Raw genomic sequence first — 22,517 nt, forward strand, 5'->3', positions numbered from 1 at the left:
AGCCGGGAAATTGGGACTTGAGTGGGGAATAAGTTGTCCCGAGGTCGAGTGGCTTCTCGTGGGCGAGATACAAGGCAGCGTTTGGTAGGTGAGCACTGAGCCTGTGTGTCTGGTGACAGCTGGCTCCTTGTGGGAGTGGTGAGGCATTGCTGGGAGTGGCTCATTATGAAGCCTTCCAGGGGCTTTAGTTATTCATTATTCTCAGGGAGCTCTGCCAGCAGTCGCTTCAGAGCTCTTCAGCGCCTTCCACTAGCTGGGAGAAAGACTTGCACTCCTTGGCTTTAAATTCTTCAAGGACAGCTTGTTTTTTTTTAAATATCCTTGCCAGTCCAGTTGGCTGTGGTTGCGTGAGTAGATAATGGACGGCTGAAGGTACTGTTTAAGAGTTAACAGGGGGGGAGAGAGAGAGAGAGAGAGAGAGCTGCCTCTGTTTATTAAAAGGGACTCGGTTGCTGCCCAGATCAGAGTCTGCAGTGGGGAAGCTGGAAAAGCATCAGCTTATCAGTGCTGGTCGCGTGGCTTCTTTGTGTACAGCTGTTGAATGCATGGGCAAATACTGAGGCTCCGGCACTGGGCAGTGAACACACAGACCAAAGGAACACAGGAAATACATGAATCTTCCCTAAACAAGATATTCAAACCACTTTTAAACAACCCCCAGGGTTACATCTGTGCATTATTGATCCTCAAGTGAGTTTAAACTTGAGTGGATGACAGTAAATCCCATAATATTCAAAGTGATTCATTATTGAGGGTTCAACAAATATATATATATATAAAAATGGATGTACGTTTTTATCCAGTCGCTGCTGGCAACTCTATTCCTGGAGATCCTTCCAACCTGGACCTTTCCCAATGCCTGGGCTACTACAGCTACAACAAGGTGAAAAGATTTCTTTATCGTCATTGTGCCATGCTTTATGTGATCGTTTGTAAGGAGAAACATGATCGAATTGTTTAGTATTAAATTCTAGATATATATATATATATATATATATATAATGTATCCACACACTGTTACTCTTTTATTTGTTGTAATTGACCCAGCTTTTTGTTTTGCTTTTGTTATTTCAAGTATATAATGTGCACTTTAAAGTCATAAGCAAGTTACTCCAAGTGCCATAATCAGTCACTGTCATTTTAGATTTCCGAAATCAGTCGAAACATTTAAGTTTGCCTGCATAATCGGTGAGTCGGGGACTTATTGCTAACCATCTTCTGAACAAAGATTCTTGGATTTCTAACAATCAGTCCTTTGAAAGTGTCATTTGAAATTGCAATAGTTTATATTGCTGCCTATTCACTGCCAAAGTAGAAGAATACTTTTAAAGTAGATTACTTGTTTGGAGATGCAAGCGTAAATAATTTGTTCTGGATGTTTATTCCATGCTATTTTGTCTGTAATCAATCGCAGTGAAGAGACGTTTTAATCAACCTCTCCACTGGATTTGTAAATCTGCATTAATTATGTCGAGAAAACCTGGCAACCTCCTTTATCTTAAGTTGGAATTTACAACCTGAATTGCCGAATTTCCTTGGATAAATAAAATAGCAGAGAATTCTGTGGATTCCTCCAGTGTTAAGTAAAAGTTTACAACCCTTTTTTGGAGACCATTTGAAATGAATTGACGTCTTGTGGAATGTAGTTGTTTAGTGTGTTTGGTAATGCACTCCTTGTGTGTGATAGATACATCCACTGTATTGACTTGTTTACTGGATGTTTTACTTTCTCTGAGTAGTATTCTCCTCTAGCAATTGTTGTTGTCGCCTTGAGGGACATCACATCTATTTATTGCTTAATTACTGTGAGAAAGTTTATCCTCACTCTTCACTTTAGTGTTATCACTTGCGTGGCAGCATCGTTCTTCTGTTCTGCGATGTAGAAGAGTAATCCTCTTGTGCTTTGGAAGCAAGTATTGTTTCTGAACTCTTGCATGACAAATACAAGGCTCTAATCATTATCAGGCTTTTTTTTTCAACTATTGATCTTTAATAGCTGCCCCATTATCACTCTTGTTGAACATTTAGTTTAAAGAGACTGGTGGATTCTACTCACAGGGTTTGGCAATTCTGAAATGCCTTTCTGTGTCACAGTGAAGATTTCTATTCCCTACTGTAGATATGTTACGATCTAGCAAATCCAATTCTTTGTGTTATTTCACATACACTTGTGATTCTGCTTGAGTAAATGGTTACTCATTCTCCCATATTTCATTGGAAGGGTGTTAAATGGTTGGAAACCCACCTTGGTTTTTACTCCTTTTCAATAATGATTACACTCATCATTTTCAGTTGAACCGGTTACTCAAACTTTCTGAATGTTGTACTTTGAGACGTTTGCTGTTGAAGTGCCTAAACTTGGGCAGAGGTGATACATTAGTTGTACCAGTCAAGATTTCACCATGCAATATCAGCAGAGCTAATTAAAGCCAATGTGAAGTTAGAAGTGCATGATTTAGAAATTAATTTGTATAAATTAGAATGTAACTTGTGGAATTTCACTCCAATGAAACTGTCAGAAACCATTTAAAATTAGCTCCACACAGCGGTGAGTATTAGCAAATGGAAATACTTGGAATGATTATTACTCAACCATAAACTGCTCCCACTCTCATTACTCTGTCTTTGCTGCATGATAATCATTATATCACAGGGTATCTTGCCAAAACATTGACATTTATTGACATTGAATTGGCTAAAGATAGATTTTTTAAATTCATTCTTGAAAAGATCAGCATTGTCATTGTAAAAAAAAAAGGGGCAATTTTCTTTAAAGAAGCATTATTCTTGCACACATATTTGGCATAAAGGCATCGAGGTTGTTGGGTTTCCATCGACAAGGTCTGATTTGAGGAACGCAGATGCACTGCTTTCTCAGAATTATGGGAACTCCAGCGTTGTAACTTGTGTTTTAAGCATATTGGACTTGATCTTGGAACAGTTCAGAAGCATTCGACAATTAATGACCTTGAAACTTTAACCTTTTTATTTTGACTAAAAGTAAAATCAAATGTCATGAAGTTAATTAGTTTAGATTAACAGGCTAAGCAATGTTTTAGTGAATATGATTCAGCTGTCCAATCATTTTTTTTTTACCTTTGTTTGCCAACCTTTATATACTCAAATACATCACAAGCAGTAACAGAATACGGTTTAAATAGAATTTTCAAACTGTGGAGAGTTTTTGAGTGTGTTTTATGAATTGGTATTGGATGAAGACTTTGCAGTATCAATGTAGACATGCCCAACGGATATTGAAAAAAGTTGTAGTAGTTTGCATCATTTGTGGTTTGGTTATTAAGTTTACGTTTGAAATTTGAAGTGTTTACTGATTAATAATTCATTTGAAATGATTGAAAAAAAATCAAGATATTTATAAGAAAATGAAGGAGCTAGGGCCAGATCTTATTGCCCATATCATGTTTTTTGGAGGTGGAAGGGTTCTGTCTTTCTGAAACTAGCCACTTAAGCAACTAGTTCTGCTCGTTTCATATTTCTTTTGTCTGTTTGTACCTAATAAATGGATTTTCAAGATGGTATCATCTTTCAGTCGTGACTTTTTCTCAGATGGTTATGAGAAAAATAATTGGTCCCTGCAAAGGTAGTGTATACTGTTGAGCTATAGACCAGCCATGATTTAATTGGATGATTGAATGGAAGTTGGATTCAAAAGTTCACACCATCTCACACACTGTACGTTCTTAGGAGCAAGCAACGGCTGGAGTCGGAACAAAATCATACAATTGTCCATTCTTAATCTGATGTGTTGAGAATTGAATTGAATTGAAGTATATGGTCAATATTCTTGGTGGTCAGAATATTGTATTTCTGATCAGAAATTCATTTTGCCTCTCAACTGGTGATTTTTTAATAACATTTAGGATTGTGGTATGAATTCAGCTGGTGGGGATAATGGCAAATGTGAGGAATAATTTCTGGACTGATGCCATGTTGTGTAATTATAATTCTTAACAATGCCAATAATAATTACATTGCTGTAAATAATGATGGATGGGTTGAGAACCTATCTGTTTTGTAGTTGGCCTAGATTGGAATAATATAAATAAGACTATGCTTTTGAGCATTTCAGGCAACTCTTATTATTTCAGAAAAATCTTCAGATGAATTTAGCATTAGGCAGCTGTGTTAAGTTAATCATCCAGCTGGCTATTACCTTCAGGAAAAAAGTTCTGTTTATCACCAGGTGTAATAATTCTATTTAATTTAATTACTGAAGTTTAATTTGTCATCAGAGGGAATACTTCATCTTAAATGGGGACAGAACTGATCACAGTTTAACATTCCTGCTTATCCTTCATTCATTTAATTTGGTTGTGAGTTTATTTTCCTGTTTGGTAGTGTACTGATTGTTGAAAAATATAACTCCAACGCATTGTTGGAGTTGTATTGCATGGTTATCAATTGTTTAACCTTGTGAGTTTCAGTAAATTAAAATCTTCATTGAAATTTGGTTTTGGGAGAGATTTGTTTTTAAATAACTCTGAACATCAACTTGCAGTGAGGAATATTTAAATAATGCATGACTTGAGTCTAACTCCAGAGCCATTGAGCTGGGGGTTGATACACGTGCTGAGAAAACTGACAGAAGGATATACAATGCAGTAGTGAAATATTGCATTCTGTTATTTGTAAGGAATATGCTGTTTTAGAAGTTGTCATTTATTGTAAAAAAAACATGCTACAAAGCTATAGAGAAAAAATGACTAGTAAATAAGAACAATTGAAACGAAACACCACTTTATATTAATGTAATCCAAACCTAATGCGACATGCAGAAAATAATACCATCAAAGTTCGGTTGGTGCAATCATAGGCGATGTTAATGTTTTATTTTTTGCAGTTTGCTACTTAGGCAGCATGTGGTAATCAGCGTCATTCTCCAGCCTCTTTCTGTGTGCATATTTAAACAAGGAGGAAAGTGCTCAGCTGTGTCTGAGCTTCGATGCTGGAAAAAACACAAGAGATAGATGTGCTAACCATCTTTTTAGTGTGTATTGATTTAACTAGAATGATCCATGGACTGGCCATATTAATAAACCTCTGAAAGTTAATTCAGACAATCTTATTCAGCATTAGTAATATAAATGTTCGGGGGGTTGGTGGGGGGATAGAGTGGAGAAACAAAAGTATTTATAAAATAGCAACAAAAAATGTTTTGTAAAAAGTGTGCATATTTATAAGCCAAGGCTTTTGTCTGTGTATTTCTTGAATCCAATAAAAATCATTGCCATTTTTTTTCTGTCATCATAAAATATACTCGATTTCCCCAAGTTCTATTTAAGTAACCAGAAGTTTGTCCCCATCTGTATTTGTTCACTTGGGTTAAAAACATTAAGTGACCTAACTGAGCTGGGAAAGAACCAATTTAATCTCAGGAAAGGCTGAGATTCAAATAAAGGTCTGAAGATTCCACATCCTGTCACCTTTTACAGGGTTCCAATTTTGATAATGTAAAATTGTGTGAATAGACAAAACAATCAGTTTTTGTTTGAAGGTGTTGTGATGGAAGGAGACTTGTAACTGTAAATTTCAGAGCATAGAACAGAAGAAACTGTTTTTTTTCTGGATATTGCCTTTATTTCTTACTTTCTGAAACCCAGAGTTTTTCAGTACCCTTTGTATGGTCCAAATGTCCTTTGACTTTTTGTTACTCTGTTATTTATGACTGTGAAATCAGATAAGTTTAGGAATATTTATTCTGCGACTTTATAATAATGAAATCCCTTGGTTTTTAATTTGTTATTCTGAAATAAATATTAACCAGAGGAGGAAGAGCTCACTTTAGAAAGTTGAATGATAATGTGCACATTTTGTAAATTTGGAGGGGGGAAGGGCCAATAACTGTTCGATTTCTTTGTCTCGGTCCTTGGCATACCTTGTGGTAACCCTGGTAACAAAACAGTTTGCAAGAGAATGATTTGTCACAGCATGGTACTGTATTTGAAGCCACATATGCATAAGTGGTTTAAAATGGTATTTTTCTGCATCACTTTCTCCACTGTGACTACTGAAATGATTTTAATTACAAGCTTGTAAAGGAACAGCAGTAATAAAAGTACCTGACCTCGGTGTAATCTGCCTCAGTGCTGGCTGTCAATTATCATGTTTATTATTCCGTGCATAATTTAGGTATTAGTGGCCAAACCAATTTTTGTAGTTGACAATTACTAGGATTTGTTTTATTCTAAAGTTCAATTGGTGTTGCCAGCTGTCTTAGCATTTTGATCAATAATTGCACACTTGTTTAATTTTTATCATGAATGCTTTCAACAGCTAAGTGTGGCTGTATAAAAACTAATTTGTTTTCAACAGGATGTGACTACAAGCATTATACGACTAATAAATAACTCTCTCTAGAAGCTCATTCTCCTTCGAGGTAGGAACTGGATTGGTGCAGCACATTTTTACTAAAATTATTAATGGCCAAATGAATATCCCATAACAAGGCAGATGTTGCAATCTATTTTTCTTTTAAAAAAGGATTTTTGTAAGTACAGCTGAAAAACTGCAAGGCACCTGAAGTGGTCCTTGAAAACAAAGCAGAAGTATTGTTTTGGATGTTGTCATCTTAATCACAGAATTACTGGATTGTTGTGCACCAGAGACTTTGTAAAATCATCAGGATTATGGAATTCCACAACAGTGAGGGTGACGCTTTGGCCCATGACATCCAGACTAGCTGAAAATTGCTATTTGAATATATCTCGCTACACAGACTTCAACCCCACTCTTATAGAATGTGGCACATCATGTTCTCATCCAAGCATGTTTAAAGTACAATTAGGCAGTCACAGACCCTCCAATCTATGAGCCAAAAAAAAAACTCAACTCCCCTCTTTTGCTTCTATCCACAACGTAAATCTGCACCTCATGCTGCTTCTGTGCTGTAGTGTTCTATGGTCTTCTCAGGAAAACAGATTCTTCTTAACCAGGCTATGCAAGCCTTTTCAAGTCATGATTAGCAGGCTTGATGCTTTCCCCCATTAGAATCTATCAAGGGGTAAATTTCTTCCTGTGAAATGAGTTGGTGACAATTTCCCACATATGAACTGTCACCCCTTTGCTTGGTGGCAGTTCGTGTGTGAGCAGTTGTCACCAGCTCGGTTCACAGGAAGGAGTTTACCCTTTGACACAATGTGATAGCAGACAGTATCAATGCAGGCTAAGGACAAAATACTGTACGTGGGGTTCAAAAGGAGGCTCCAAGATGATCAGACCGACTGCTTTGGTAACGTGAGGCACCATGTATACTGCAACCGCATGCCTGAATGTGCAAGGATTTACTATTGAAATGTGTGAAACGACAATAGAAATAAAATATAAGTTTTTCAATGGTAATTTGGAGTAAAGGGAAGTAATTTTTGCCTAATCTGTGCTACAATATTTAGACAGCTCACCCAATTTGCCCTTCCCGAACCATACCTTCCATGGCCCTGGGGTGCTGTGGATTACATCAATTTCCTGCCAGATCAATTGGGTTAAAATTAAAACTAAAGTGCCAACTTATTGATCTTGAAAAGATTTGGATGAAATTGTTAAAATTCCAAATAAGGACCATTTATTTATTTATTTCAATTTAGAGATACAACACGCGAACAGGTCCTTCTCGTGCTGAGCCCGTGCTGTCCAAATAAACCTACAAACCCCATACGTTTGTGGAGGGTGGGAAGAAACCAGAGCACCCGAAGGAGAATGTACTTCCAGACAGCTCTGCTTTTGAACCTGGGTTCTGCCGCTGTAAAAGCATTGTGCTAGCTGCCATGCTAACCTTGTTGGCAGATCCAAAGAGTGATGCTTTCATGCAAAAGCTATGCTTGGTGCTTGTGTTTGGCTAATGAAAAGGATAGAGGAATATCCTTCAAGTGCAGACAACGAGATTTAGTTTGTTTTGAGCTTCATGTTTGGACAGACGTAGGCCAAAGGGCCTGTTCCTCTCCAGTGTACTGTTTGATGTTCTAATAATGTAATAATCCTGGATACTTGAACTGACCCTGGTTGTCTGCCAGTATAAAATCCTGAATTTTATAGGCAACTCAAGTCATACTGATTCAGGCAGAATGCTCTCTCTTCGGGGAATCGCAATACAAATAGAACATTGGAGCAAAATATTGTTGGTATTCAGGCTAAAGTATTTCTACAGAAAAGAATGGGTTATATGTTCTATGTAGCAAGAGTTTATGGGGGGTGGGGGGGGGGAAGAAATAATGTCTTGAAACTTCCTGAGTTTTTTGTTGGAATGTCAAGGCACCATTTGACTATTGCTGTATATTATTCATTGTAAATAGCACATTTCTAAAGTCCATTTGAATTGGTCTGGTACATTATATTGTGTTGACAGTTAACCAAAGAAACACTACTGTGTATAAATGAAAATGAGTGTAAATGCTTTGCTACCCAGAGTGGAAAACAGCTTGTTTCTTTGTGACTGAAAGTGGTTCAAATCCTCTTAGGTAACTGGCATTGGCTTTTAAAGCCCTGGACATATGGTACAGTGAATGATTTGTATTTACAGTACGGCCAGGCCGAGGTATCATGTTTCATAACGCAGTGTTTTGTTACAGTGTCCTAGTTTGTATTCCCAGTTCTCTTTTCAGTGTACCATGTCTCGGTATCCAGCTACTGAGGCGGCCATTATCTTTTACAAATCATTGCATCTGTTATCTTCTCAGGTTACTGTTGACAAAGGATTCAGGCTCACTGCCTACATACTCAATTACCACCTTTACTTGTTTGTTGGCTGCCTGACCAAATATGACAAAGATTTTTTTTTGTACTGGTTACTGCATCCTAATTTTAAATGTTTAATGACACTTGAGGTTATTGCAATTATATTTGAAAAATGGATAAGCAGATATGTTTCCATTTGCTGTATCTACAGTTGGCTTCTTTAGCTATTTGATTTTTGCAAATGGTTAAGAAATTGAGTGGCTATGTACTGCTTCCTTGTGCTTCCATTCCCCTCTTAGATTTCATTAGCCTAAATCTAATTTTCTGTGCAATTTTGATGTAAGGAACTCTGAAGACAACAAAGATTTATGTTTTCTCAATTCTGAACATTGCTGAGGAATGTCAGAGTGACGATTATTCCACAATTAGATGCTTGAAGGCTGATACAGTAAAAGGGAAACTTTAGTGGTGCTCGATCAACTTGCTCCAAACATCATCCACCCTGAGGTCTTTTTGAAAGAATAGATTTAAAACTATTCCATAGAACTTTGCTGCATTGTGGAAACCAGTTTAATATTAAATGACATTTCTGAACACATTATTCTCTAGCATATTTTTCAAAAGAGTATAACTTCATTATTCTAAATGCATTCTTTACATCTTGTAACTTTGATAATATTTTAATGTAACTTTGTTTTTTATAGCGGAAATTACATTCAGTATTTAAAATATGCGATGACTCGAAAGGTCCTGTTTAGGAATCGCTGCATATAATAGGAGGATTAAAAGATGAAGCATTCATTTAACTTAACCTATTTTTAAAAAAAAAACAGAAAATGCCCTAAAGTAGTTCAGGAAAGTGATATGAATAAATAAAATGTTGATCTGTTAGCTTTGCAAATAGTGCTTTTTTTTTTAAATTTAGACACTCAACCAGGTAACAGGCCCTTCCAACCCATGAGTCTCTGGTGCCCAAATACCCCAATTAACCTACAGCCCTAGTACATTTTGAATGGTGGAAGGAAACTGGAGCCCCCGGAGGAAACCAACACAGGGAGAAGGTGCAAACTCCTTACAGACAGAGTTTTATCCAATCCTTTCAGTTTTCTATGAAAATGTCCACAAAATTATTGATAGCATCATAGCACCTTCATAATGGAGGAAACAATTAGGATAATTACATTTGGAATTATGGAAGAAATGAGTTTGCTACCCTTTTTCTATTACGCACCAAATTTGTGGACAATAGTTTTTATTAGCGAAATTTCTGGAAATTTTTCATCTGCAGATAAAGAACATTTATTTTCTGAATGACACTGCTTTTTTGATATTTTAATAAAGTTTTGACAAATGCTACTGAAGACACCATATTTAGAAGGAACATTATTTACCTTTCACCCAATGTGAGGATGTAGGTCCAAGGATGGAAAATAATATAGTTGATTTCCTCATGTCTGATGGATGTAAAGTGTCTCTCCTCTAATACGAGATGAAAGTCCAATGATTTAACTGAGAAATTATGTACATTATAAGTAAAGGTCAATATTTCTGTTAAAAATTAGCTTTTAAAACTATACTGCTATATCATTTTGCTTTGGGTTAGTAATCAAATTTTAATGAAGGTAAAGAGACATTAATGCAATTGTTTCTCATCAACTCTTGGACATATTGAGATCGGAGTCCAGTTTATAAAGAGGTTTGCTTGCCGGATGTTTCAAATTGTATGCATGCCCAGTATTAATTTTTAAAATTTAGACGTACAGCACGATAACAGGCCCTTCCAGCCCACGAGCCCAAGCCGCCCAATTAACCAACTCCAGTATGTTTTGACTGGTGGAAGGAAAGTGGCATGCCCAGATGAAACCCATGCAAACACAGGGAGAATGTACAAACTCCTTACAGACAGTGCCAGATTTGAAGTCAGGTCGCTGGTGCTGCAGCAGTGTTAATGTTAACCTCTCTGCTAACTATGCCACTCTAATGTGGAAGTTACTGCATTGCGTATTATAATTAACTGTGAGAATCTCTTGTTAGTTTTGTTGATTGCAAAAGCAAGCTGTGTGGGGTCCTCTGTTCCCCTTAAACTGGTATGCGTCCAACCTGCTGCTGGTTACTTTTGTACAAACATTGCAATCCTCCTTTTCCCCTTTTCAATGGATCTATTTGGGAGCTTCATTTTTCCTCATTATTGGACTGCAGGTTGGTTTAAATTTCAATATGGAAATATGAATAAAAATGGCCTGTGGATGTTCTCTTTTGTTTCAGGTTTGTGGTTGATGTTTCTAACCAGGGAGTATTGACTAGAAGTTCAATAGAATGAACTCATTTTGTTTGTAGCTTGTAAAATGGGATGAAACATGCTCATGACTGTGTTAAGGTCACTTCTTGTCACTTGGATAAGGTATATCTAGGTTTGAGTCACCCTTGGTCCTTCTTTCAATTTCTGCATCAAACTCCATTCCTTTTGGCCTTCCCAGCACCGTAACACCAGAGAGGTAAATTAATTAATTCCCTCTTATCCTTTGAGTAGCACAGCCACTCTGTCAAATGCTGATCTCATTTTCTCATCACTTCCGCATAATGTTATTCTTATAATTTGTAAAGACCTAACTCTTCCCTCTCCCTCCTATTGTTCCTTTTCAATCTTGAGGTGCAACAGAAGTTTTTGACAAAGGACTAATGATTGCTCCAACAATGTTGTCCTCCTGCTGCACCTGGCTAGCACATCCATTAGACTGCATTAGAATTTCTCATTGAATAATGTGTTTGTGGACTTTCAAAAATGGAGAGTGGGGCGATTGATGGACTCTGTGCTCATTCTTAACCAAGATAAGTCTACTTTTTGACTCAGCAGGGCCTAATGTAGTTACTCACTCTTGAATGAATTTGTGATCATTTTGCTGCACTCTTGGTGAAATGTCTTGACAGAGTGGGATCTTGCCCTGGGAGGGGGGCGGCATTGGAGTGGTTCAAATGTCAGGCTATGAAGGGCTCCAGGGTTATATCACATTGATATTTTTGGGAAGTGAATGCTGTGTGGAGAAACTAGTATTATTGGGCACTTGATGGTCAGTGAGGACTCTTGTAGGCTGAAGAGCCTGTTTCTGTGCTGCAGGTTTTTATAATCTCCTGTTTTTCAGGGAAGTGCTTCATGCCTGGATTCATAGACTTCCCCTCTCCCCAAAATGCCAGCGATGTATTTTAGAGACCATTACCTTTGGAAAGAGATGATCTACCTTTATGCTTTGTTAGGTCAACTCTCAAGGTCGTATTATAATTCATCTTTCTCATTGAAGAAAAAGAGTCCCAGATACAACAGTTCATCTGTCAAAGTTGGGAAAGGAAATACATAATTTCAATGTCTCTATTGAGCTGTACTGATTCAATTTTTAACATTTGTTGGCTTTGGATTGGTGTGTGATTGGAAAAATAAGATTTTTTTACATATAAACACACAGTGTTATTAATTTTAATATTGTGCATTTATATAACAAATTCTATTCTATTTTAATTAGATGAGAGTGTGTCCGCAATGGAAATATAGAAACACATTAAGGTTGAGGGATAGCATTTAGGAATCCATTTTGCAGAAGAACAAAACTTCTCTTTACGCTTGGATGCAGAAGTATCGTTGGGAATCGTGACAGAGATAAGAAAAACCTGAAGCTTTATGAAGTCAAGTTGGTCTTTTTTTTAAACTTTATTTAAAATTTCCAAGAGAAAAACTTGTACAAAGTCTATAATATAAAAATACAACTAACACACACCCCTCCACCCACCCTCAGCAAACTCCACAAGGGAAGCATTTTAAAAATCGTTATAAAAGAAACAAATACAACAATTTAAGATATTACTAAATTCGTGCATTTCAAATAAGGTGACCACATCTTAATAAAAAAGTCATAATTATTATGCAAGTTGTATGTTATTTTCTCCATGTAAATACAGGACCTCAACTCATGAAACCAACGAATTACATTCACCTCAACCTCGTCTTTCCATGAAATTGTGACACATTTACGTGCTTCAGCCAATGCTAGACAAAGAAAAGCTGTCTGAAACTTAACCAACCCCAAATCAGCAAGTGGGGCAGTACAACCCAACAAAAAAAAATTTGGGGGTCTAGCAAAAATTGGATCTTAAACAATTTTTGAAGAAATTCCCTACTTTTTTTGCCAAAATGATTGAACCTCATCACAAAGCCAGACTGAATGTAAAAAATCTTCCTACACATAGTCCACATCTAAAGCACAATTCTGAATTACTAAATCCACATTTTTTTCAAGTTGAAGTCTCTTTGAGAATAGGGCCAGCTATTGCTCTTTTGAGTTCGTGAAGCTGTGAGGAAAAATAATAATGAATTGCAATTCAGATGCTTATGTAAAGCATGTCCTTGTACAATGAAATATTGTCCAACCTGATGAAATTTCACTTGATTGGGAACTGGTTGATTGAGTTGCTGGGAAATGATTGATTGAGTTGCAAGGAACTGGTTGATTGAGTTGGTGGTGTATGTTGAACTTAAAGACAGACACAAATAGCAGGACTACATTAATATTTATAGGACAGAGATTGCTTGTTATTCGAACTAGATGAAGAGAAAAGCATATTAGAAATGTATTTTGCAGGAAGTTAAACAAATGTAAAGCTTAATGCAAAAGAAAAATAAACACTGCAGTCATGAAATGTAATGGGAAATGAAAATTGCATTTTGGCCCACAAAGCAAAATAAAATCAAGGGTTCGAAAGAGGGATGAAAATCTAAATATTGATGTAAAAGTTTGTTTTGTTTAGAAATTATCTTGTATTGAACTTCTTCAAATTGACTATATAGAAGTTTGGTTAATGTCCTGTGTTTGACTGTGTATGTCAGATCAACCCTTAAAGACTCTTTTTTTCTTTTTACATTACTATATTACTGTACTTTTAAATATTTTTTTTTGGGGGGGTAGGGGTATAGTGGCGGAAGGGTTTATAAATAACATGTAGTGTTTTTATTATTGTATTAACTCATTGCCAACTGCATATAACCATATAACCATTTACGGAGCGGAAACAGGCCATGTTGGCCTTTCGAGTCCGCACCGGTTCACTGATTTTGTGCGCCCTCTTCAGGCATGTACGGAAGATTTAAAAAATATATTTTTAAAAAATTTTGAGTACTGTATGTTTATATTTTAAAAATCCATTCTGTTTTAATTAGATGAGAGTGTATGTCCACAATGGAAATATAGAAACACATTAAGTTGAGGGATATTCCTGGGTAGCATTTAGGAATCCAATTTGCAGAGGAACAAAACTTCACTTTCTGCAGAAGTATTGTTGGGAATCATAACCTGATCATGGGTGACATTAAAAATAAACAATGTTGACTATATTGTTTCTGTATTTCTGTAATCGATTAAAATAGTGATGTTTTACCCACACTTGGCATGATCAAAATCTCCAACACATTCTTAAATGTGTAACAGCTGAAATGTTGATTATATTTCTATACATCCTATGGATGTTGTGTGACCTGCTGAGTTCCTCCAGCATTTTTGTTTTTTGGTGTTGAACTGGCATTAAAGTTTGCAACATGAAAATCTGTGCTAACCAACTATCCAGAATGTTCTTGGACAGTTTCAATCTCTCAGAGCTGCATTTGGGGGTTTCCACCTGCTTCAAAAGAGCATCCATCATACCAGTACCCCAAGGAGAGAAGAGTGAGCTGCCTCAATTGCTATTGCCCAGTAGCACTCACATCTACTGTAATGAAATGATTTGAGAGGTTGGTCAAGGCCAGAATTAACATTGACCCAAGATCTGGATCGACTGCAATTTGTCTACTGTCACAATCGCGACACAGCAGATGCAATTTCACTGGGTGGCCCCTCAGCCCTAGATCACCTGGACAACAGCAACACCTGGATCAAGCTGTTTTGCATTGATTACAGCTCAGCCCTGAGCACCATCATCCCCTCAGTGCTGTTTGGCTAGCTTCAAAACCTGGGCCTCTGTAACTGGATCCTTGACTTCCTCATCGGAAGACCACGGTCAGTGCGGATTGGTAACATTACCGACAACCAAAATAGGTGCACCTTAAGGACGTGTGCTTAGACCACTGCTTTACTCTCTCTACATCCATGACTGTGTGTCTAGGCACAATTCACATGCTGTCTACAAATTTGTTGATGGCATCACTGTCGACAGCTGTATCACAAAAGGGCAATGAAGAAGTGTACAGGAGTGAGGTAGATCAGCAAGTTGAGTGATGTCACCACAACAACCTTCCACTCAACATTAACAAAACTAAGGAACTGATTGTGGACTTCCAATTCCTGTGTGTCAATATCTCTCAAGACCTATCCTGGGGCTATCACTTCGATGCAATCATGAAGAAGGCTATTTTTCTTTAGGAGTTTGAAAAGATTTGGAATATCACCAAAGACTCTTGCAAATTTCTACAGATGTTCCATGGAGAGCACTTTGACTGGTTGCATCACAGTCTGGTATGGATCTGCCAGTACACAGGATAGGAAAAGGCTACAGAGTTGTAAGCTGAGCCAACACCATCATGGGCATTAGTTCACTCCATTAAAGTCATCTTTTGGAGCCAGTGCCTCAAGAAAGCAGCCTCTATCATCAAGGACCTTCACCACGTAGGCCATGCTCTAGGTCAGGGATGTCAAACTCAAATTCACGGAGGGCCAAAATTAAAAACTTGGACTAAGTCGAGGGCCGAACTAAATATTTATTGAAAATTTTCAACAACATCTGCATGTTTTCTCTTCTTTCAACATATGTAATGTTAAACTTTTTCTTATTAAAACAAATGTTTAATAATAGTTTTGGATAAACTCTTTCATTGTCATTGTCATTGGCCCATTTCCTTTAGCGTCTGAAACCGTGCACATGATGAGTCAATGAGGGATGATTAAAGCAGTGGTCTTCAAACTTTTTCTTTCCACCCACAGACCACCTTAAGCAATCCCTTACTAATCACAGAGCACCAATGGCACAGGGACGCGAGTGGAAAGAAAAAGGTTGAGAACTGTTGTATTGTGGTAACTCTACATCTGATTAGGTTAATTGTTAGGCAAGTGGTCAGAGAAGGACCTCCCCTCCCACCCCAAGAAAGGCTTAAATCACAGGAACAAAATAAGCTTCCGTCTCACTGCTCCCAATCTTACACACAGTCCTGATGTGGAATGTGGGGTCGCAGCTCCACGTTCACTCGAGTTCAGGTGCTGTCTGTGTGGAGTTTGTACGCTCTCCCCTTGTCTTGGACCAACAGGTCAGTCGCCTGACAAAGGCACCCGAACCCCCCGTTGAAACGCCGGCGTCCGGGGCGGTGGAGGAATTGGCTGAGAAGAGCGCGTTGCTCCCACCCCCCTCCCATGGTTGGAGAGGGATTAAACTGCGATCTCACGGCGCTGGGCTCGTCTCCAACAAAAGGAGCGGGAGGCAGGGTCTGCCGCGCACGGAGCGAGGGGGAAGGCACCGCCAATGAGTCGTTCGGTCCGGCATCGCCGCTGAAGCGCAGACCCAGCGAGGATGGTCCCCAACTCCACCCGCGTCTGTGTCTCCGGGAGCCGGGCGGGCTGAGTGCGGCGCTCCGATCCCTGGGATTCGGGACTCTGAGATCCCTCCACACCTCCGGCGTCTTCATTTTCACCTTTAGTGTGCATGCGCTATACTGGTGCGGCGGCCAGCGGGCCAACTCTAATATATATTTAATATGATCTTGCGGGCCAAATATAATTAAATCGCGGGCCAGAGCTTGACAAGTGTGCTCTAGGTGGTGAAGGTCCCACAGACCATCTGGAAGAAGGCTGAAGGAGAACATCCAACAGTACAAAAATAGCTTCTTGCCCTCTGTCATCAGATTTCTGAGTGGACAATGAAGCACAGGCACCATCTCACATTTTTCCCCTCTTCTTTTGCACAAATTATTTATTTTTAAATGGTGTATTTAAGAACATTTATTGCAATCTTGCACCTGTAATGCACAATACTGCTGCTGCAAAGCAAATTCTGTGACATCTTCATGACAATAAACCTGATTCTGATTATTCGAATGTGTGCGTGTGCTTTCTTTTTTAACTTTCTCATACCTCCTGTTTTTAATGACTTTTGCAGTGCCTAGTGTGTTATTTATTTGACCATATGTCAGGTGCAAAGGCACATTTCACGTGATATTTAATTTTAAATTGTCCACTTATTTATCAAGTTTTTAAAAATGTTGGTGTTGGGGAAAGAAGTATTTGATTTTTCCCTATTGCCAGTTTATACAGCCATGTCATCGCTGACTCGAGACCACCTATATTTTTCAGGTCAATTAATTTAGTGACCATGTGTGATTTTATTTCTGTGAACCTGATGAGAGGAGAGAGATATACACATATTTTTTAAAAACTACGTTGGCTCTCTAAAGCTATTTGAATTTTACTAAAAGTGTGTGCACACTGGCCATAATTACAAAATGTGAAATTTATACACACACATTTACAAAAAAAACTATGTTGGCTCTCGACCCATTGCCCATTCTAGAAATTATGCATAAAAATGCTATTCAGCATTTTATTTTTTATAATGTTATTGTCATTCCTGCAATAACATTATTGCAATGATAAATGAAAATTTGTGCTTTTTTTCTCAGATGGTAATATTTGAGGAAAAATCATTCAACAATGATTTTTAGCAATTGCAATACAAATAGTAATGAAAAGAAATTGAATTGAACAAAGATTTGACATTTGGTTGTTGCTCTAAATGAGGACTATATGTCACATTGAATCTGCATCAACTGGTACTCAAAACTCACTCAAAACCATGTATAATGTATTCCGAATTTCCATCAACTCTCTAAATTTAGATTTTGCAAAGCAAGAATTATCTTTGACAGTGTGGATTTTTAGTTCAAGGTAATATCAATTGTGCAATATTAAATAGATTTGTGTTGGTTACTGGACTGACAGGTGCACTCTTCAAAGTTTAGGTTGGCCCACGTAGTGACGGTGAAATTCACAATAATATTGAATGGCAAGAGAATTTTTGAATGAATAAGGATGGCAAGACCCTTACAGTGGTTGTGGGGTAGGGGCTCCCAGCTGAATCGTATGTTTCCAAAGTCCCAAATGCAGATTTGATGGACCGAACTGAGTGCCAGCAGCTGCTGCTTTTAAACCTAACTGTTCAACCACTCTGCCTGATTTGGTGGATTAAGTTCAGCAGATAGTTGGCACAAGGGCATGGAAAGGAATCTTCATCTCATTTAAGGCAGACCTCTTGGTTTACACCAGTTTATATGCTCTTGACCTAAGTTTTGACTGCTTTTGATTCCAGTTTCCGTTATTTTGCAAAATAAAGTAAATGGAAAGAGCCCTTCTGCAGGGTTTTCTTGTTCTTAACTGTTGATGAATAACCAAAATGCTCTTGAGATTAGCACAAGGGATTCCTGAATCAAGAGAAGAGGCAGCATCGTCATGGAGTGAAGCAGAGAGCTGTAGTCTTTGCTAGAAAATGGTGTTGGAGACAAGCGGCATTATAACCTGAGTGTGTTCAGTCATAGAAGGTATATGTGTTGTTTTGCTGAGTTCCAATGCTATTTTAAATAGAAGAAACGTTCAATTTAGTTATGATACATATATTAAAAAAAGCATTCCTTTCAAGTTCTGAAATAAGTACTGTACATGCATTTTCATTGTAGCTGGTTATGAGTGGACAGGGTCACACCCAGGTCACATCACATTTACAAAGACATCATTGCACTCAGAGAGAGGTTCATTTTGGAGTCCTTGAGTCTGGAAGAACAATACCCGAATGGAACTGAAGTAGGTCTTGAGTGATTCCAGGACAATGGGTGTGTGTACACAGCATGCTGCTGGCAGCTGTTCAGCTAAGCAAGTTCTTCCTTGAGTGACATGTGCTCAAACTTCCCTGAGTCATAACCACTTAAACCTCTTGGTTAGAGATGAGGTTATCTGCCATGACTTGTATTTTGGAGAAATGAAACTGAAACAGTGGCGATGTCATGTCACATGACTTCAGAGAAACATAACTGAAGGCAGAGAGAGACATTTTGAAAACCAGACTGAAGAAATTGACCATCCTGTGAAAGACACAGGAGTAAAACAGTAGTCTCTGGAGAGGGGGGTGGGGGGGGAAGGAGATGCTGTCCTGTATTGTATTATCCTTATCATAGGAGATACTCAAATTAAGTGGCTTTAAAGTAAGACAGACTGCTTTGCTCTTGGTTAAGAAAGAAATCATCAAAAGACTCATGAATTTAAAGAGAACTGTAAAACATGATGCTTAAAAGTGCTTCATAATTATTTCTGAACTGCAGATGGCATCATCTAATCTAGAGCAATACGAGGTGGGATAGCTTGTGATATTGAAGGCTTCTAAGCTTCCACTTGTGCTGTTTATGAAGGATGGTGTCGAAGGACTTTATCCGCTGCTCATCCTCCTCACAGGTTGCTGAAATTTTGCTTCTGGATAGGATGGCTCTCTGATACCTGAAGAAGGCAAATGATGCACAAAAGTGCTGGAGAAACTCAGCAGATAGTACAGCATTCCTGTGAAGAAAAAAGAGAGAGAGTTGACTTTTCGGGGCCAGGCCTTTCGTCAGAAATGCTGAACGTTGGCAGATGCTGAAATAAAAAAAGGTGGGGCGAGGAGCACAGGCTTACATGTAAAAGGTCGTAAAGGTGGGAGGGTAGAAGAAAAAGAAACAGACGTGATGGAAAATGGCACAGGGATAAGAAGGGTCTAATAAGAGAAAGAGGGGTAGGGGGTGGGCATAAAGAAGGGGGTAGTGGAGCTATGGGGGGGGATAGGGGATGGTGAACATAAATTGGTCAATATTGATGCTGTCTTGTTGGAGGGGCAAGGTATTATTCCTTCAATTTCCAGATGGCCTCAATTTGACAGTATGTCAAGTCATGGACAGACATGTCAGTCTGGCATGATATCTCCCTGTCTGCATCCAGTCTCCCTAGCATATTTCCTAGCAAGAGGATGAGTACAGGGACAAGGATGTCTTGCTACTATTATGCAGGCACTTAGTGAGGCTATAGCTAGACTATAGTGTGCGGATCAAATCCCTTCTTTGAAAACATGTACCTATTATGGAAAGTATGCAGATTCCCGGTCTGAGGAGAGTTTGGTATTCATTAAAGTTTTGGAGAATGAGAGAAGATCTAATTGGAACTTACAAACTTCTAACAGCAAAAGATGAATATGACAATAAATAAAGTGAGAAGGTGAAAAGATATGGAAGCTTGGTGTAGGTATTTGGTTTGTTAATACACTTGATGCACATTTGTTTTCTTGTAGCATTTCGAAATTCACAATAAATTACATAATTGACATCCTATCAAACCTCTCTTGTCTGAAATGGTCAATACTGGGGCAATGTTCTTTGGCAAAAAATGTTATTGCTGATCATCTTGGCTTTCATCACTCAGCCATAAGAAAAAAAATCATAAAATAGTCTCAATAATCTTTTCTGCATTATTACAGCACCAGCGACCCAGATTCAAATCTGGCATGGTCTTTATGGAGGTTGTATGTTCTCCTCATGTATGTTCAGACCATTTGGGTCCTCTGGTTTCCTCCCACCCTTGTATGGGAACTGCAGGTTAGTTGGTATATTTGAGGAGGGGACACAGGCTCATGGGACGAAAAGTCTTGTAACAGTGCTGCATGTCCAAATATGGCCAGTACTGAGTATATTATAAAGACTGGATCAATGGGTTTGGAGTTTTCTGCCTGGAGCATAGAAGGATGGGAGATTTTTACAGAGGTATAAAAAAAATCATAGGTGATGTAAAGTAAATGGTGGTAGCCCTTTTTCCAGGGTAAGAAGACTCTAAAACTTGAGTTGGGAAGGGAAAGATTCAAAAGGGAACTAAGGGACACCTTTTTCCCATTCAGATGGTGATAGTATGCAGAAAGAACTGCCAGTGGAAGAGGTGGACACAATAGCAATGTTTAAAAGACCTTTGGAAAGGTGCATGGATGGGCAAGGGTTAGAGTGATGTGGACCACACTTGGGCAGCTTGGGCAGACAACTTGGTCAGCAGGGTAAGGTTGGGGGAGGGGGAAATTATCATAACTCCATATATTCACCAAAGATGGTCCTAGTTAAATGAGCAACTGAAGAACCAAGTGAGAGTGAATGGTAACATTCATCACAGAAATTCTTGGTAATTTGATGCATGAGGTGCATGTTTTCACTGAAAACTTACTGAAAAATTGATGATGGTTGCCACGTTGATGTGGCCTTTACCTGCAATAAAACCTGAAAATATTGGAAAGACTCAGCAGGTCAGTAACAAATCGGGAACGAGAAACAGACTTCACATTTTGGAGTGAAGAACCTTTGTTGGAATGGTTCAGATGAAGGGTCTTCAACCCATAACTCTGTATTTCTTTCCACTGCTGGTTCCTGGCCCTTTGAATGTTTTCAGTAGGTGCAGTTATTTTTTTTTACTGACTTACACTTACTTACCTGCTGCAGTTCTCTAATATGTCTGCCACTGGCACCTTAATGGGAATTAAATGTAAACTTGGCTGTCCCCATTCTGGATAGTCTCCCCATCCAATCTGTGCTGGCCTTTGAAGCACTGCTATCTCAGTATTAACTTCAGATCGTCAGAACCAAATTCACTCATGATTTCAACACTAGTTTAAAAAAAAAACTGAAAAAAATTCAGCTTATTTGTTTGAAGTTGATAACTGATCTTGTCAGGTCTCTCTTAAAGTTATGAATGAAATGCTTACACTCCATTTCCATAGATCCTGAGGTAGCTGAGAATCCAAGTTAAATCCACAGATTTTGAGATGGGAGATGCTTAATGGAGCATGAAGATGCACTGTTTGGGATATTGTGATCTTCGGCTCCTTGGACGGTGGCCTCTCTCTGTATGCTCCCATTATTGGTGTCAAGTGCTCAATATGTTCTTCACACATTCCTATGAATTGGTGAGGATGTTACACTTTTTCCAAGGAGACTTTATGAATAGCTCTGCCATCCTCCTCTGTCCTTCTTTCCTTCATTTGCCAGGATTGAACTCTGAGTGGAGGGCATATTTTGGGAGCCTGTTGTCAGGCAGATGAACATGTGTTCCACTTGCTGGAACTCCATGAGTGTCATTAGAGCCGGGGAGAGAACTCTTGATGTTAGTTCACTCAACTTATCATCTGCAAAATGGACAGTATCTTCGAGGCACCTTATTCCACTTTCAAGAAAGGAGACCAATTTGGTGATAATTGTAGAAGGGTAGCTCTCTGTCACACCATGATTTCTGCAAGTATTTCTGCCCAGAGTAAGACTGGGAATTTTGCCCATCGTACACATTGGACATGGATTTCACCATGATGTACCTCTAAAGCATCAGGAGCAGATGTGAGCTTCAATCAATCAAGTGGGATTCGGGAGAATTCTTCTCAAATTTGGCTGTCAACTTCTTTAAATAAAACTGTAAATGTATCAACTTCTTTCATCTTGTTTTGGTAAACTGAAATGATTCCAATCCTGTGCATTTGATTTGAAGTTGTTCTCCACTCCCAGTGCACGTGCCTGGGAACAGGACGGCCTGAGAGAGACTGTAAGAATGAAAAGGTTAATTGTATTCATAGTTATTCCAATGACTTTTCTTGTTTTGCACAATGCATCCCTTGTGAATGTGCGGAAAATTTGAAATGTGGATTGGCTTTCTAATCCAACCAGACCATACACAATATTGTAATCCTCCAAGGTGAACTGGTGGAAAAAAAATGGAACTGCTTATTCGGTGAAAAATTGTTCTATTATTAAGTGCATCATTAACAGTGTATTC

At 38.4% G+C, this 22,517-nt stretch overlaps 1 protein-coding gene across 1 annotated transcript in view; it reads left to right on the forward strand.

The window, feature by feature from the left end:
* Nucleotides 1-496: 496 nt before the first annotated feature.
* tox3 (TOX high mobility group box family member 3) overlaps nucleotides 497-22,517 on the forward strand; it is a 109,605-nt gene continuing 87,584 nt past the window's right edge. Inside the window, 1 exon segment of the mRNA XM_069901600.1 lies at nucleotides 497-883. Coding sequence (XP_069757701.1) covers nucleotides 782-883 — 102 coding nt within the window. The 5' untranslated portion in view covers nucleotides 497-781.

Source organism: Narcine bancroftii, chromosome 10, assembly GCF_036971445.1.
Source record: "Narcine bancroftii isolate sNarBan1 chromosome 10, sNarBan1.hap1, whole genome shotgun sequence".
NCBI lineage: Eukaryota > Metazoa > Chordata > Chondrichthyes > Torpediniformes > Narcinidae > Narcine > Narcine bancroftii.